General features: G+C 38.8%; 3 protein-coding genes across 6 annotated transcripts in view; 1 reads left to right on the forward strand and 2 right to left on the reverse strand.

The window, feature by feature from the left end:
- Window positions 1-3860: 3860 nt before the first annotated feature.
- LOC112568463 lies at window positions 3861-6565 on the reverse strand. The gene is made up of 6 exons (XM_025245771.1): window positions 6553-6565; window positions 6327-6395; window positions 6091-6201; window positions 5769-5912; window positions 4873-5028; window positions 3861-4416 (listed from the first exon to the last, which is right to left on the reverse strand). Exons 1-6 carry the CDS (start codon window positions 6563-6565, stop codon window positions 4214-4216), a joined length of 696 nt encoding a protein of 231 aa, XP_025101556.1. The 3' UTR covers window positions 3861-4213.
- Window positions 6566-8212: 1647 nt separating this feature from the next.
- Window positions 8213-14074, forward strand: LOC112568349. 2 transcript variants are annotated; one of them, XM_025245612.1, is made up of 10 exons: window positions 8213-8589; window positions 9125-9259; window positions 9543-9728; window positions 10310-10442; window positions 10612-10698; window positions 10826-10939; window positions 12147-12233; window positions 12509-12757; window positions 13131-13217; window positions 13764-14074. In XM_025245612.1, the coding sequence occupies exons 1-10, from the start codon at window positions 8514-8516 to the stop codon at window positions 13849-13851; spliced, it is 1242 nt and encodes a 413-aa protein (XP_025101397.1). In that variant the 5' UTR covers window positions 8213-8513; the 3' UTR covers window positions 13852-14074. The 2 variants fall into 2 exon arrangements, with proteins under 2 accessions (XP_025101397.1, XP_025101396.1); XM_025245611.1 differs by having other exon boundaries at window positions 8215-8589; window positions 13761-14074.
- A 1018-nt stretch (window positions 14075-15092) lies between these two features.
- The window catches only part of LOC112568346, a 30060-nt gene continuing 28023 nt past the window's right edge, over window positions 15093-17129 (reverse strand). For 2 of the 3 annotated variants that reach the window (XM_025245604.1, XM_025245603.1), the window contains exons 5-6: window positions 16567-16725; window positions 15093-16350 (exon numbers count right to left, since the gene is read on the reverse strand). In XM_025245604.1, the coding sequence (XP_025101389.1) occupies window positions 16082-16350; window positions 16567-16725 (428 nt within the window). In that variant the 3' untranslated portion in view covers window positions 15093-16081. The remainder of the gene's footprint in view (window positions 16351-16566; window positions 16726-17129) is intronic. The other variant, XM_025245606.1, reaches the window with a different exon arrangement.

Here is a 17129-nt window from a genome sequence, read left to right on the forward strand (position 1 = left end):
TGGCGAGCGGCTCTCATTCATGCTACAGGCCGCTAGATCAGACACAAGTTTCAATCTATTGACAGCCAAGATTTGTTCAAGGCACTTGGAAGAAGAATGCATTAAAAAAGGCCACTGATCTTATTTACCTCTTGCTCTTCTTTATCCTGTTCATGTTATAGTTCGCGACTACAAGGCGACAATTTTCACAGAGCCAAGGATTTGCCCATTAAAAAAAATAAATTTAGTTATTAAAAATCGCGTCATTCATTAAATTACTTGAGAAGTGTATTGATTAAATATTCTTCATATTGTTTTTAAAAGCTCGCTGTAGATGAATAGGCGTAGAACAACGAAATACCCGATTTTATATAAAAGCGAGAGACCGAGGTAAAGCATATATATGCGAACACTTCATGATTCTAGATCTAAAAGTTTAAATACGATTCATATATTATTTATTATTTCATACGAAAGATTTCCGACTAGTGAAGCAAATACTTTTGTGTTCTAAACAGATACAAGTTTGGTTAAAAGTGCAAGCAAGCAATACAGTTACTGTAATTATATTGTTGATATCAAACGTCTCATTAAATTCCATTTTCGCGCTGCTATTCCGGAAGTACGACCGGCCAGAGGCTCGCCGAGACTGACCGCGGATCACTTCGCAAGAGGCCGACAGTGAGTCTCGGCGTACAGACATCAGTCCACCTATCTACGTCCATGATGGGACTCTTTTTTTTTGCTTCCACGAAGTCTCGTTCTCCGTCACGTGACCCTATGACGTGTGGTTTCCATAGTGAGAACCATGCCTCGAGAATGTGCTGCACCCGACTGCCACGAAAAGATGGAAAAAGATTCAAAATTTTCTTTTCATCAGTTTCCGACAGACAGAGCCTTACAGACAGAGTGCGTCATAAGAATAAAAAGACGTCAAATCTTCGCAATGATACAGATACAGACACTTCCTGTCAGAGACTGACGTCACAAGACTCTGACGTCACAAGAAGACTCCTCTGCTTGACCATCTCGGGAAGCTATCGTGGTTACTCGGCGGAAGGACACAAGGGTCGATTTCACTGGATTTTTTTCAATTTTTATAAACATCGGCAACCGACATAGTGCTAATAAGTGGTAATGAAGTGAGAAACGAATCATTTATTTCTCCTGTCTTGCTCTCGTGCTCTGTCATTGTAACTAAATATATTTTTGAAACGTTTGACCGTCGCCTTATCACAAGCCTTTAGAATCCCTTTAAACACAACATTCTACTAAAAACCTTCAACGCTTTCCACATGAACACACATATAAACAGACGAGATTCAAATTTATCCTACTCTTTACGCGATTCTAAGCAGTTTGATTTTGCCTTTACAATCCCTACAAATTCTGCTTCTGTGAGGGGCAGCTGTAGGTTAGTTTTCCCGAAGAAAGATGAAAATATAAATCTCCGGCTAAAATATGCGAGAGAGAGAGAGAGAGAGAGAGAGAGAGAGAGAGAGAGAGAGAGAGAGAGAGAGAGAAGAAAACACAGCACCTGTTGTGTATCAGCCGACTTTTCTTGAGTTGGATGAGTTCTGACGTCAATGGACGATAAACACCTGAACGGAAACACCGGGAACTAACGGTAAGGTGAGATACCGCCAGGTAGCGCATGCGTTGATCGACTGACTGACTGGTGAGTTACAGTTTGGATTTGAGTGAAAAAAGAGCATGTGTACATGTTGTGTTGTTATTTATCTTGTTGACTTGTATGTTTGTCTAAGCACCATTTTATCATTTATAAGATGTGTGCATGCAAGACTTGCTTTTGTCCAATCTTTTGTCTTACCTACGTGTGTGTGTGTTTATGAAAACGTACACTAGAATTAATTTTGTGTACGTGCATGCATATATGTTTTTTTTTGTGTGTGTGTGTGGCAAAACGTACACTAGTAGTTACTTCTGTGGATGTGTGTGTGTGTGTGCGCGCGCGCGTGTTGGAAAAGACGTTCGTTTTTGTTTGGTCGTGGCTACAGTCATGTTCAGTCATGCTGTTCGGGTTTTTCCACGACAATGAAGCCACCAACAGATACTGAGAAATCATGAACACCGGGCACTGTCCCCCCCTGTTATCATACAAGGGGGAAATAAATTGCACTTTGTATCAAGTCCCACAAACGTTCAGGTGACCCGACACAAGGTGAGCTAGGAAACCATGCACAGGTGTCAGGTACGTTTGTATGTCTGTGTGTGTGTGTGTGTGTGTGTGTGTGTGTGTGTGTGTGTGTGTGTGTGTGTGTGTGTTTATTTGTTTTTGTGTGCGTATACATGACTGCATTAGAGCATTATAATGAAAACACAATATTACTAAAAAAAAAGAACGAAATACTGAAGGAATGAAATAAAACGAGTCAGGTAAAAGCAGGAAGTGACCTTTTAACCCTACTCTCATCACGTTTTCTGTGGCTTCACGCATCAGTGAACAGACTGAGATCATGTATGACTCTCCTTTCAATGGATTGCATGCACTGAAGTCGGGATGTCAGGTGTAAAGTGTCTGCAGGTGTCTGTCGCTAAGCGGGTAGTCAGGGTGAGTCGCGCTCGTCACCCGTTACCTTTGTGACGCATTCAACCGACAAAGTAAATAGCACCTTTCTCACAATTCTACAGTAATGTGTTTGCTGTAATATCCCAGGTCCTATGAAATTCTTGTACAAAGAGAAATCCAGATAATATGAATGATAGCTCGCGAGAAGCTGTTCATGTGTGCGCAAATCATTTGAAAAACTGTGATCTAGACTGAAAATGTTCCTGTCAACAAATCCAGTCAGAAAACGATAGTTTCTTTAAATTGTTTGTTTGTTTGTTTGTTTTTGGCTGCTCGTCGGGTCGGCTGCACGAATGCCTAGTTGTAAAACCGAAGTGAGTTCAGAAGCTATCAGTAGAGAAGCACAGACCCACCGATATAAAAGTATCAGGGTGAGGGTTTCACTGTTTTTCAGCTTTGACTAACGGTCTTTACACACAATAGAATGTGCAAGAGGTACATAACTAAAGGTCGTAGTTCACAGCCACAAAGTCACTATTTATCTCGGATAAAAGCAGATCAATCTATAACTAGCAATAGGAGCTCAATAATAAATAAATGTTAATGTTTAAATAACAGTAAAGTTTATTAGCGAATAATAACAGCAAGAAAATATCGTGATGTATTTATTTTTATTGCTGTGAAAATAGCAAATACGGTGTTACAGCTGGGCAATGTAGGAGAAAGTTGTGTTCTATGTGAGCAATGTAGGAGAAAGCAATGTTGTAGGTGAGCAATGTAGGAGAAAGTTGTATCCTAGGTGAGGAATGTAAAAGAAAGCACAAAACAACTTTATGTAGCTTTATGAAACACCTTTTGTGAGAAGACAAAGTAGACTTGGGCAGAAAAAATGCAACAAATCCACTAGAATTTCCCATAGACTGGAGTTAAATTTACAACATTTATATATTGATACATTTCACTCTCAAACAAAGTCTGTTACATTGACACACATGATCATAACTTCTCTGGATTTCAACGAGATTAAATGATACTTTATAATGTTTCAAAACACAACAAAGATAATAAAAAATGTTTGTACATTATTAAAATGTTAAATTAGTAGAAAATTAAAAATTAGTAAAAACATTTGTACATCAGTAACAACATTGGAGTATTAGGAAAACTTGCCAGTTAGGCTTGAACTACTCAGCCCCACACAACTATGCGTAAGTCTTCCATTGTCAACTTGGATACTTTTTTTTACAAATTAGCTCTCTCTAGCAAGTTATTTTCTATATTTTTACATTGAGATATAATATAAAGGTTATTTTTATGCTGCGCGCAGACAGAAATTTAATATTCACTTTTGTAACATCCACAGGAACATGAATTACTAGAAAACAAAGTTTTGTGTGTTCATTTCCTAACAAAATTTAAAAAAATGGAAATCGCTAAAAGCTGTTAGCAGATTTTACATGCAATTTTTGAACTGCTGTAAGCTCACTCCTGTTTATGAGTTAAGACAAGCAATCACAAACTTTTTCTGTAAGACAAGCAGGAGACATATTTGTGTTGTAAACTGACTCCTGTATATTAATTAAGACAGCCAGTGACACACTTTTTCTGTATAAAATTTTATACACATATTTGTGTTGCAAACTGACTCCTGTATATTAATTAAGACAGGCTGTGACATGTTGTGCTGACTGCATGTCACCCTCTCTATGGGGACAGGACACCCACGGGTGCGAGATCTTTCTCGTCAACTAGTGCACTGGAGACACCCGCTGGGTGCAGGTACCCATCGAAACTGCCACATGATCCGACTTGTTTAATCGGGTGTTGGGTGGCTGTAGTCTCTTCTCGTTCCTTCACTTCAATAAGCGGGTTCTTCACACTAGACCCACTGTTGTCGGTGGAACTCACTGTACAAAACATGAATTATTATCCGTAAATGAGACCACAAGCATCTTGTCATTGTTACTGTGAATAGATACATACATAATAAACACAAAATTAATGTCTTAAATTTTACTTTTTATTAAAAGAATACAGAGTTTAACGGTGAAAAACTAAAATGTTTATTACATAAATGTAACAACATGACCGAATCTCAACTCAGATGAAAATTTATTTCTGCAGACAACTGTTAAGGAATATGATTATTTCCTTAATCGTTAAAAAAATAAAGATGCTTTTATCTTATGAGTCTTAGAAAGAAAGCAGGCTAACATATAAAAAAAGAGGGAAATTATTTTGCTCAACATCTCCATGGGAGCAACAGAAGCAGGAAACAATGCACGAAGATCAAAACATTAAGCTTTGTTTTCGCGATTTTGTTTTTGTTTTCCTGATTTTATTTAAACAGACATTTAGTGTACCTCTCGATGTTCTATGAGCCTTTGGGGGATCTGGGATTTCCTCATAAATGTCTCTTGCCTGGTCTCTGGAGATGTTTAGGTCCAGTAAAGCGCCGTTGAGATTCGCGAAAGCAGCGTTAAGGTCAGGGTTCATCTGTGGTTGGTGTCTCCTACGGGCTGCAGGACGAAATAGATGGCGATGATGAGGATAAGCCATAGGAAGACTCATTGTAATTTACAGAAAAGGCTCAAAAAAGTATTTAAAAATAGAATGAATCGTACAACATTAATATATTTGCATACAGATAATTCAGTATCATACACTAAATGTCCTGTGTAATGCCCCTTTCTGAAAAGCCTGAAGAGAAAAAATGCGATGATGACATATTTAAGCAATCTTTATCTTTTTTCTGTCTTTCCTACAGACAGGTGCACAACATAAATCGCCAGTAGCCACCCTGCAAGACAAATAACAAGAGAGAAGAATAAAAAGACGGTAAGTCATTAGAATGTTGCCAGTCAAATCACCTGAAACCGAAAAAAGTCTAAAAATTCTCTCAACTCTTACATAAAAGAAAGAAATAAAAACACGTTGTCAACGGGATTGAATCTTCCTATACATGCATCTGCAAGTTCATCAGAATCTTTACCACAGAACTTTATTGGTTGCCTTCTGATCGTCAAGATAGCTACGAAGAATACTAGTTGTTAATGATCTTCTAGTTTACAGGGTAAGCTAATTGTTAGAATTCAACCAGTTTATTAATCGTCAAGGGTGTGCTGGAAATTATTCCTCGCTTTGCAAAACCCCAAGCGAAAAAAAAAGTTCTCAAATTTCGGTCAGACTGTGTGAGGAAGACACAATTGTTCTTAGTGTCGTGCGTGCATCGCGTGTCCTGCGTGTGCATCACTGTTACCTTTCATGCAGATGACAATGCCTGCTGTTATCACTGTTGTTATGACAACCAGACAAACACAGGTAGCAATAGTGACGACGAAGATGACTCTGTTGTCGATGTAGGGATCAACACTATGCACCGCACCGGCCTCCAAGTCTCCAGCTGCCAAACGTTTACAGAGCTTGGTAAACAGTACTGGAAGACCTGCTATAGTCATCTGAAAACCTCTGACACACTCACACAGACACAGATATACACACTTAAACACACTGACACAAGCATAAGGTCCAAGAGAAGGACACAAACACATATACACACAGTATACACACACACATCTTACCATGTCGCAGGAACACAGTAGTTGATTTCCCTATACCTGGATGCTCTTTCCATGCATCATCATCATCATCATCATCATGGGCAGTTCTCTCGCTGGTTGTGGGGTCTACAGCTGTAAATATGTCAAATGCAGCCTATACTCATCATTATCACACTCTTCAGTGTCATAACATAATTTCAACATAACATTTTCACATGCACACCTGTCACCTTGAATGTCACACACTTGTATCTCACCTTCATGTCGGTCCTCAGTAGTTGATTCTTGGTTGTCGGTGTGATGTGTCAACAGCTCTCGGTCCGCTTCTACAACAGTTATGAGAGATTAAAATATCTTTTCAAGGGGATACTTCGCGAAACCTAAGAAGGCTTTACTAACAGTGTAACCTAAATCTAACGAATTATCATACGTGTGATAAAACTATGATAAATGTCTTCTTTCCCCACAATTATTAATGGATACGACTGCATGACATTACGAAGGATACTATGAAGAGAAATACATGACACACACTCACACTGTGTGGTCAAGACATACCGGACACATCAAGTCTGATCCTTGTTTCCCTTGGCATCGAGCCTTTTTCATTCCACTTCCACACATACACCCCTTCATCACTTGCGGTGACTCGCTTCACGAACAACATGTTGTCATCAGTGGAGGGGCAGCGACACGCAGTGGACGTGTCCGAGAGTGTGCATGTCCCTGTACTCACACGAATGGTGCATTGATTGACACGACGACCATTTGTCTTCTTCATGACGAGTATGGACAATTGGTCTGGAACCATTTCACATTTCTTCGTGTTGACATGAAAGCGAATGCTGACGGTGCTGTGTTCTTTGGCGTGGACAGTACTTCCGGAGACCTCTGGAAATTCTAGGGATGAACCTAAACAGAGAATGAGGTCAGAGAGTGGTTATTGTGTCCACTATATGCTCCTAAAGGTTGGGGTGGGGTTGTCACCAAGAAAATATTCATAGATACTGTTTGTTAGATCACAACTGTCTTGTAACTACAGTACCCGAGTTCACTTTAGCTCCACTGGATGAACGTTGAAGTAAACGCAATTCATAATAAAATATTCCTTTTGATGGTTCATATTACGTGGGGTCACATGGGGTTGACCCCGTGCAGGTAACCTATACACAACATGGAAAACTATCGATGCTTTTTAGTGAAGAGGTCACAATATTCCAAGTGACTTTTATATTTTATCTACAAGAAACACACGAGTAAGAAAAAGTAATGAACTTTGTGCTATAGTCATGTTAAACACGTTGGACAGTTCTTGGTGTCTCGTGACAAGCTATGAGCAAGAAAAACAAAGTAACAGACTGATTACTTGTAGACACAAACATATATATAAACACCAAGACAGGGCAGGAAAGTAAGGAAAACTGCAGACTGCGACATCGGCAACTAAAGACTGAGTAGGAAGAATGGTAAAACTGAATAGGAAGACTACAGGACATGAAGGTAAATATTCACAATACTTAATACAAAATAAATCTGAAGCTATATTAGCCAAAGTTATACTTACAAGACTGCTTACAATAAACTACTTCTTGCATTGCTGCAAGAATTATGCAAAGGTAGGAGCAGAAGGTAGTTCTGTCCATGTTTTGATGACAAGTTTTGATGACAAGACCCAGACAAGCTGATGCGGACATACAGTGACAAAAGGAAGCGGTGCAATATTCTAGTTTCGTGTGTCCTCCAGTTTTTATTTCCTTTCTACCTTGGGTTTAATACCCGAGCAACAGATACTAATATTAAGGAACGTTGGTAATTTTTTTTTTTTATTAAGGGGTTATTCTATTTTCAAGTGTGCATTGGGATAACTTAGAGTAAGGTTGATATACCGAATTGTACAAGTCAATTTTAACTGGTCTTTATAATTATGTATATATTCTAATTTGATTATGTTTACACCTATCAATATGCCATAATGACTGAGATGAAATGTTCACACCCTAGCTGGAGCTGAGCTCTGATAGGAGTAATGAGTCCATCAAGCTACCTCTCTCTGTCTCACTCACACGAACACACACACAGTGCCCCTTATCTCTCTCTCTTCATGTCCACATTTATTGATAGAAACTGGGTATTTTGCGACCTGTTCGCGAATGTTCTACACGCGTGAAACTAAGTCTTCCTATGCAGGTCTTTAAACATGTCCACACGGCATGATCACAACCACTGACATCCACAATACCATCCTTCCGGTAGCAAGTGAAAGTGTGTCGCAAGTCTTACTCATTAGTAAATGTTTTCATGGTTTTTGTTTTTTTTTTTTAACTGGCAGAAGACAAATAACGATTTGTTTGCTGAGATGAGAAGCACTGTGACTCATATCCCAGACTCACCCGCGCAGTCGCTTTATTGTTTCAGCCTGATTGTGTGACTGAGCAGTTGTCACCATGAGGTTGGCTGTCAAGCTCCGGATGATTTGTGTTCTACCATGGTTCTACCTCTCACCTGGACAAACTGCAGGGGGTGAGTTGAAAGTGTATGACAAGCTTTTATCTCTATGACAATCTCTACGAAAATCATCTTTAACACAAGATGCGAGTAATAGGAATAATGTAGACAATATTAGAATTGATCAGCAAACATGTTCAAAGCTTCTCACAAGGCACTCCAGTGTAACTTGCTCTATTGGAAATGTTTTAAATAATTTTTATTATGACAAGGTGACTTTATTCTGCATTAAACACCTCTGGGTGGTCTATCAGAATGTGTAGCACTTTTATGTTGTGATATGAGTTGTTTGTGAACTGAAGCATTATTGTGAAATATATAACTCTTTGTCCATTGTGCTTTGTCAATATGTTAATTATTAATCACACAAACAGTTGCGTAAAGAATTAATTGGACCCAAGTGAGATCGAAGAAACATTCTGGTTTATTAATCATATTGTTAAATCCAATTTATATTTTATAGCTGTGTAAACACATTTTGTCAGGGATGTGTGAACACGCAGTTTTTATATGTCATGGATTGTCAACACGCAGTTTTTATATGTCACAGACATGTCAACATGCAATGCCACAGCAGCAGAGCTGACAACAGAAGCCACTGTCACGTGTTTATTTCCTGTTGACATCAGAAGGTCCCTCCTAGGATTCCGAGTTGAGCACTATAAGCGCGATTTAAATGAAATAGGCGAGTACATTCTTCCAATAACAATAAGGAAATGTCTGGGTTGAAAGTCAATTAGCGCTGTTGTAATTAACATCACTGTCAGTTTTTTTTTTGCCTTTACATGTATTCTGCACGTGATTGTCACCTGATTACTCAATCTGTCTTATGGTGTTTCTGTTCTCATTCTGCTTGTGTTTTGTGTATATCATTGTCAGTAATTAACACTCATTATTCATCGTTGTGTTTTATGTATCGATTCTTATACGTTTATGTCTATTGTTATGTCAATTTTTATTTTCTGCAGTTAATGTAGCAGATTGTATGTGGACAAATGGAATCCTGGATTGCACGATGCCAAGTGGCTATAAAGTGGGTAACTCGACCTCGGAGAGTTTTCAACTCAGAATACCACATTTCCATGTAAATCATACTGGAGATTATTGGTGTGACTTGGACAACCACTTCAACAAGAGCTGCACACTACATCAGCGTAAGTACAACTCCTCCTCGTTATTATCACAATCATCGTCAGAATAAAACTTCGGGACATTTGACCAGAGGATACACTTTTGGTGAATGTCTCTTTGCCGACTTTTTCTAGACAGATGTGTTCTTCTCTCCACAGCAAACATATTCGATGGAACAGTGTAAGTATTATACATAAACAGTGTAAGTATTGTACATAAAATACTCGCAACTACCAGCAGGTATAATATAAATTGTTTCAGTTATATGTTGATTGAAATAAAACTAAAATTAAATGGTCTTTTAAACTACCTTTAACGTTTATATTTTGCTAAATTCTAACGGTCTGATCTGCATAAACTGCGAATTACAGGTAAAAAGTCATCTGATACTGTCTTATTGAACTGCTAATCGATGTCAATATTCGTACTACATGCAGCAAATCAGCCTTACAATTTTGTTCTCTGTTATCAGTCATAAGAAGTCCATATATTTAAGAAAGACAACAAACTGGAGCAAACTATCTGTAGTAGAATAACATTACTAAATACATATCATCACAAAATTGTGTTGTGTTGAGACCATAATCACTTTTCCTGTCAACAGTTGCAGGTACCACAGGTTCCCAAGAGTCTACTATCATCGTTTCAGCAGTGGTCACACCTGCAGCTGTTTTATTAATCATTATCATCATCGTTATCGTCATCATCGCTGTTACACAATATCGTCGTCGAAAAAAGTAATTATTATTGCTAGTGTGCCAAACGAAACTAAATATTGGTATTAGCTTTGATTATTTTTTTCTTTTCAGCAAATAAGTAGTTTCGTGTGTGTGTGTGTTTGCGTGTGTTGACGTTTCGACTACCATGGCTTGTATTCAAGCGAGTCTTGTTGGTTTTTTTTTAAAGAAGACACAGGAATAATTCACGAACGCCGGGTCACGATGACAATGACATCCCCAACACAGATCAGAGGGAGGAGCTGATTGATCAAAGGTTTCATTTTCATGTTTCTCATTTTGACTAGAAGTCAAAATCCGCGTACCTAAACCGCGCCGTTCAAACTATATTTCCTTCCCTAACGGTTCAAGCCTAAGAACAGTTTGAACTTTTGTTTTTACAGACAAGAGTGTGGGTCTGACAACAAACTTCAGTCAATAACATCCATGGCTACTATAAGCTGCGAACCCTACAGTGGACGGCTGACAGCTTGTGAAGAACAACAACAACAAACACCGTGAGGAGCTTTGTTTACTAGGAGGGAGAGACAATAACTGTTTTGCTCCTTTCTTTACCTCCTTGATTTCTGAGATTAAACTTTTCTACGGAATCTCTCTTTACATCTCTGGGTTGTCTTGCTCTCTAAGACACTCGTACAGTCGTACATGGTGGAAACACAGATACAGACTTATAGTCCCTTGAGGTAGTAACCACCAGAGAATTTAGTTAACTTTTGTAATTTTACTAATGCTGGTAACCCTTCTCTAAAATGAACATGCAAATAAAAATTCTTGTCAACGAAATAAATAAAATAGGTGGCATTTAGCATCAGAAGACTAAACCATATTAAGAGTATTTTAAAATCTACACCTGCGTATAAAGGAAACACAAAATATCAGTTATGCCCTTCGCCCCTCCTGGTGCATAGGCCATCGACGACCGCCCTCCAACGCCTCCTGTCCTGGGCTACCGTCACCAGCTGACCCCATCAAATCCGGTTAGCTTGGTGTCGGCGGCGAGGTCCCGTCTCCAGGTGTTTCTCGGCCTTCCTCGCTTTCTCTTTCCCTGGGGGTTCCATGTCAGCGACTGTCTTGTGACGTTGGGTGTTGGTTTCCTTAGGGTGTGTCCTAGCCAACCCCATCTTCTCCGCAGGATTTCCTCCTCTATGGGCTGTTGTTTCGTTCTCTGCCACAGGTCGGTGTTGCTTATCCTCTCTGGCCAGTGAATTCTGAGGATTCTGCGCAGGCACTGGTTGACAAACGTTTGGATCTTCTTCGTTGTGCCCTTGGTCGTCCTCCATGTTTCTGCTCCGTATAGTAGGACTGACTTGACGTTGGAGTTGAAGAGACGGATCTTTGTCGTGTAGCCTATGCTCCCGGAGCTCCAGACCTTTCCAAGCTTTATTTTCGGAAGCTACAACACCGACCACCCTTCTATCGACCAGGAAAACACTTTCCATGGGCACGTGGAACGTGCGAACTATGTTCGAGGCAGGAAAGGCAGCCCAGATAGCAGCAGAAACACAAAATATGATCACCATTAATTCCATGTGAAAGATCAACTAAGAAGAAAATTGTACCACGCCATATGTCTTGTTCCTGTCTGACAGGCGCCTACAGACAAACTGTACATTGTTTTCATAAATCATGGCTTTTTAGTGTGTGTACGTGTGTGTGTGTGGACACGTGTATGTGCTTGCACGTAAATATTTATTTCCTGCTCAGACTCGTCAACACTAATGAAATCTCAAGCAAATCCCTGACGAGGGAGTCCACACACGCTGACATCATCACCGCCGTGACTACATTGTGGTAATGTTTAGTCCGTGTTTCTATACCAGTAGAATCCTATTCAATAATTAACATTTTCAAATGGGAAATAGAAGTGCAAAAAAGTATTACTTCTGTTCAATGTTCCAAAAAAATTCCCTAACATTCTTTGTGTATTTATAAAAATATATTTTTAAATATAAATATTTACTTTATTCAGTAATTTCTTAAAAGTACTCAAAACTTGTAATATGACTTTGACCTTACTCTCTTCAGATCTGTAAATAATAAAGTATATTTATATTTGTTTTTTTCAGTTCTAGTGTTGTAAAACAAAACACAGCTACCAGAATTTCCTGTCAGCTGGATGCCGATGGTTCCATAAAACTTGTGTATGAGACAGGTTTGCCAGGAGTCAACCCAGAGCAAGAACCAGTCAGTGTCGGGCAACTGCAAACTCAGTCAGCATCCCCCTGTAAAATACTTGCTGTACACCAGGAACAAACAAGTCTGTCTCCTGATACAACCTGGTCTGTAGATAATGAGCAGAGTGAAGAAAAAACAAGGTAGGACAAATAAAAGTCTAATAAAGAGGCCAAAATACTAACAAGAAGTTAAATATACTAAAATACATTTTTAAAACAAAGCTATCTAATATATTAAAAAGTACATATTATACTAAAAAGTCGATGATACAAAAATATTCTTAGCCTAATCACAAAAGTCTCATCTGCTAACACAGTCTAATATGATAACAAAGCTTTACAAATATTTGGAAGGCCTTCATTATGATGACCACAGATACAAAGAGGATAAGATAACACAAAACAAGGGTAAACATTAGAAAACTAATTATTTCTGTGAAATCAACTAGAAATAAATAAAACCTCATACTGCTATTGTTACATGCTACCGTCTAGAATGAGTTTTTAATTTCAGCATTGCTGTTCAAGAGGAAATAACCTCGATTGTTCACATGAGAAACCTTGATCCTCACACCTATGAATATCCTCTGGAGGAGGACAGGTACACCGTTCCTTAAAAATCATGTTTGATGTCGTTACTATTTATGCCATTGAGTGTCCCAGACATGTACAACATGTTGTGAAATAGCTCTACATGTTTAAAACGTGTAATCAGCAATACACATCCCTTATTTATTTATTTCCTTGCTGACCTGAGAGCGGGATAGGTTAAGGGGAAGTAAACATAAACCTTGCGTTAGGACATGTGGAGTGCATGAAAACAGCTCGGTGGTCTTCCCTTAGACTGTGTAAATACATAAATACTAAGCTCATTAAGCCACATAAACAAGTCATCTAATGAAATTCCTTTATAAAAGTAAAACTCTTTCGGTAAAGCCACATCAGGATGCAGTTTATTGCAAAATCAGGAAAGTTAACACCTTGAACAAATCCCTGGAAATTGAATTGTTTACTTTTAGTCTAAGACATTTTGAGAAGCGTTGGTTTATTTTCTACATTTCATGTCTTAGCCTTTAGTTGGAATATTAGACTTTTTTGTTAGTAAAGTGCTTTATAGTCTATAAATGTATATTCTGTGTTTCAGCAGCAGCTTGGAGCAAACATGCAAACTGAAGATGCTGTCCATGTCTGATGACAACAGTCTCACAAAACCTCTTCATCTTTACTCCTCTTAATATTATATTGCTGCTGTGTACTTTACAAGTGGTATCAATATTTGTACAGATTAGAGTGGGGATGAATGAATCTTTGTAGACAGTACTAGTGGTCATGGATGTGTCTGTGTACACATTACTATATTTCTCTCTATAGATATATTTGTAATGCATTTTAATGCAATTATCAGTAAGACACCTACTGTTAGTACAACCAGTTCTGTTACTATATCTGCACTATTTTATAACCATTAAAAAATAATTAAAATTAAAATAATTATTTGTTATTAAATAGCTTTTTGCATGCTTGCATTGTTCATTGTCTCGTGGAGACAGGAAACACCTTTAGGACAATTTCATTATAGTTTCTCAATTCGGATCGGAATAAAATAGTTTGAGAAACTCGTAGCTTGGGGAGAGCAAACACGCCCTTACAACCCAGGATGAGAGAAGCCGGAGGAAGTCAAGGGTTTTTGGGGAAAGGATCTCAACTACGATATTGTACACACAACGGGAAAACGAAAGCAATTTAGTCAGAACAAAGTTTCGGACAGACGGTGGGATGTGGAAAGCTGTAAATTTGTTGTTGCCCACAGTTCAAGTCTTACATATTAGCAGTCATTTTCATTAAAACAAGTTGACAACTCTTAAGGACACAGTTATTACTTTAAAATCAGGAAGAACATAAAATGTTTGTGTGTGTGTGTGTGTGCGTACGCATCTATGTTTTGTTTTCACAAATTATTTCATTTCTTTTCTGTCTGTTGTCCAGGCGTTAACATTTTCCAACACATAAAGATAGATCATTTAGCAGAAACATATCAAACTATGTAGCTATACGTGTAAACATATTTTCTTGCATTGTCCAGATATTTATTACAAATGCTCTAGTAACATTTTACGATGAAATGGAAATCACGGATTTAGTTAAGGAATATACAATAGAAAGAAAAAAGGAAGTTGACACTGAAGGAGGAAGTGAGGTCAGGCAATGTGTGACACTAACCCCAGTGTAGTGAATGTAGTGAATGTAGTGAGGATCAGCAAGCCCCAGGGCAGTGTACACAAACAAACTTGTGTTATAAACTTCCTGTTGTGTAGGACAGGATACTGGGTATGCTTCCTGATTTCAAAGTTTTCGGTAACTTAGTAACCTTTGAACCCGCAAGTTAACCGCATTGTGTGCAATAATGTCCGAACTCAGTCTTACTGAAGTTGAATGAACATTATATTTTCACTTTCGACAATCATTCAGCAAACTGTTTTTGCAAGAAAAACACAAGCGATTTAATTCTCGTGAAGAGGCAATGTATGGACACTCATCTCACGAAACTTAAGCAGAAAGAGGGAAGAGGGTTACATTCAAATAAAAAGACTGACTGTCTGATGCACTAATAAACAAAGCAAGCAGATAAACGAAAAAGAATGATACTTAAGAGTAAAGACTGTACATCAATGCAGAGTTACATTCAATCGCGTTTTAATCTCCTTTCCTCTCCTCATCCCCAGCTCCACCTCTTCCTTTCCGAGACATCCCTCTCCTCTTTCTCTCTCTTCAAATGTGATTTTGTCCTTATCTTATTTTCATTTGGTCTTTATTTTGTCTATCCCCTCTTCTTTTATCTCCTCTTCTACAAATTCTTCTCTGTTGTAGACTTATTTCTACGTTCTTTTTTCTTCCTTTTTTCATTCTTTCTCACTTCTCTTCCTATTGATAATTAGTGTAATTTTTATCTTTTCTATAGTTTGGCCACCAAATGAGGAGCTTTATTCATTGGACAAACTAGACAACAATAGAAACTATGTTACAATCGTGCTGGTATGTTGGCCTTAGTTTGGTGGGTACCGGAAACAGCAACAACTAAATGAAGGATATAAAAAGTCCAGGGTCTATTCAATGTCCATGTCAGTGTACACATGATTAAATTTCTCTCTATATATAGAGTCAGTGTAGGGCAGACACTTCATCAAAATTAAATCTTGTCGCTTGTTTTCTCTCCCGACCAAGACTCATGAGCACTGGAACTAACACTAGTGCTAGTATTATAGTAAACCGATATAGAGAAGACAGAGGAAGGGAAGGTACATTGTCTTTGTCTTCACTTCTTTTCCAAAGACATCAGCTAAAAATTAAGCCTGCTCCCCAAAGTCATTCGATCACTTTTAGGATCTTTTGCAAGATTGACAACTGGAATAATATGTGCATCTATTTCTGTCAGTTAAGATAAGAAATACAGCATACATAGATTTTTTAGAATTTCGGGTTGTGAGGTTTAGCAGGACAGTCAGGGTTCTCGGGGTTCTCAGGGTTTTCCAAGTTGTCCAGCGCCAAGGCCGTGTACCTGACGATCAGCTCCTTCTCCTTGTCAAAACACAGGCTCACAGGGTGCAGGTACTCCACAGAGCTCAGTGAGGAGGACAACCTGCCCATCATCTTCTGGTCCACCATCTTTGTGTCTGGATGGAGGATCTTCACATAGGATCTCATAGCTCGTGGCTGGTGGCAACCTTCGGGATTGTCTGCGAAACAAAATCATCAATAGCGAAGTTAGTTAGTCCACGTCCATGGCCGCGCTTCAAGAATATTTAAGACTCTTACTCAGACTAATTTCTCTCTAATTTGTATTCTGTTCTCTCTAATATTCATGCAGAGACTTGATCGGGAAAAGTCTAAGCGCTTTGGTAGACATGTTTCCGGTCAGTAGACACTGGTCACCCTTCAAAGACACACTGTACCTCCAGAGAGTTTGCTCTGCTGCTTTTGATGGTCTGGGATTTCGTCATAAATGTCGCTTGCCTGTTCTCTGGAGTCTGCAGGAGGAGGAGGAGCTTGAGGGCTGCTACACGCGGTGCTGACTCCTCCTGCCCGGTGAGCCTCCCTCAGTCTTCTTTGACCTGCAGCAAACAATACATGCACTTCATTACTCAGTTAGGGAAGCAGGAAGTGATTCCATACATAATTTTGTAAGGAGGAAGAATCACGAGAAAAGATCAAATCGCACTGATATAGAGAATGCTTGGTAAGACGATGATAGAGAAGACATTTTGGCTGACTACTGGCTGAAACATCTCATCGCTGTATTCAGGGAATGTAACTCTTAGTTGCGAAAGAGGATAATAAAATAATAAGGTTGTGCTAAGTAGTTTATTATGTACAGATGTAGACATCTATATGTATGTTTATATGTGTGTAGCACCAGCGCTCGGCGTTTCTCCTGAGGAAAGTCAGTATATTTGTGAGAGAGTGTTTATTTGCGGATGTTAGCTGGAATGTCTTGGGGTAGCTGAACAGGTGAGTG

This window comes from Pomacea canaliculata, linkage group LG7, assembly GCF_003073045.1.
Source record: "Pomacea canaliculata isolate SZHN2017 linkage group LG7, ASM307304v1, whole genome shotgun sequence".
NCBI lineage: Eukaryota > Metazoa > Mollusca > Gastropoda > Architaenioglossa > Ampullariidae > Pomacea > Pomacea canaliculata.

Coding starts and splice junctions, on each gene's coding strand:
- LOC112568463 (XM_025245771.1), bottom strand. Junction 5,913..6,090: donor TACTGTGTTCCTGCGACATG/GTAAGATGTGTG, acceptor AACGTTTGGCAG/CTGGAGACTTGGAGGCCGGT. Junction 4,417..4,872: donor GGCTCATAGAACATCGAGAG/GTACACTAAATG, acceptor TGTTTTGTACAG/TGAGTTCCACCGACAACAGT.
- LOC112568349 (XM_025245611.1), top strand. CDS start 8,514: ATGAGGTTGGCTGTCAAGCTCCGGATGATTTGTGTTCTACCATGGTTC. Junction 12,234..12,508: donor ACCGCCGTGACTACATTGTG/GTAATGTTTAGT, acceptor TGTTTTTTTCAG/TTCTAGTGTTGTAAAACAAA. Junction 13,218..13,760: donor TATCCTCTGGAGGAGGACAG/GTACACCGTTCC, acceptor TCTGTGTTTCAG/CAGCAGCTTGGAGCAAACAT.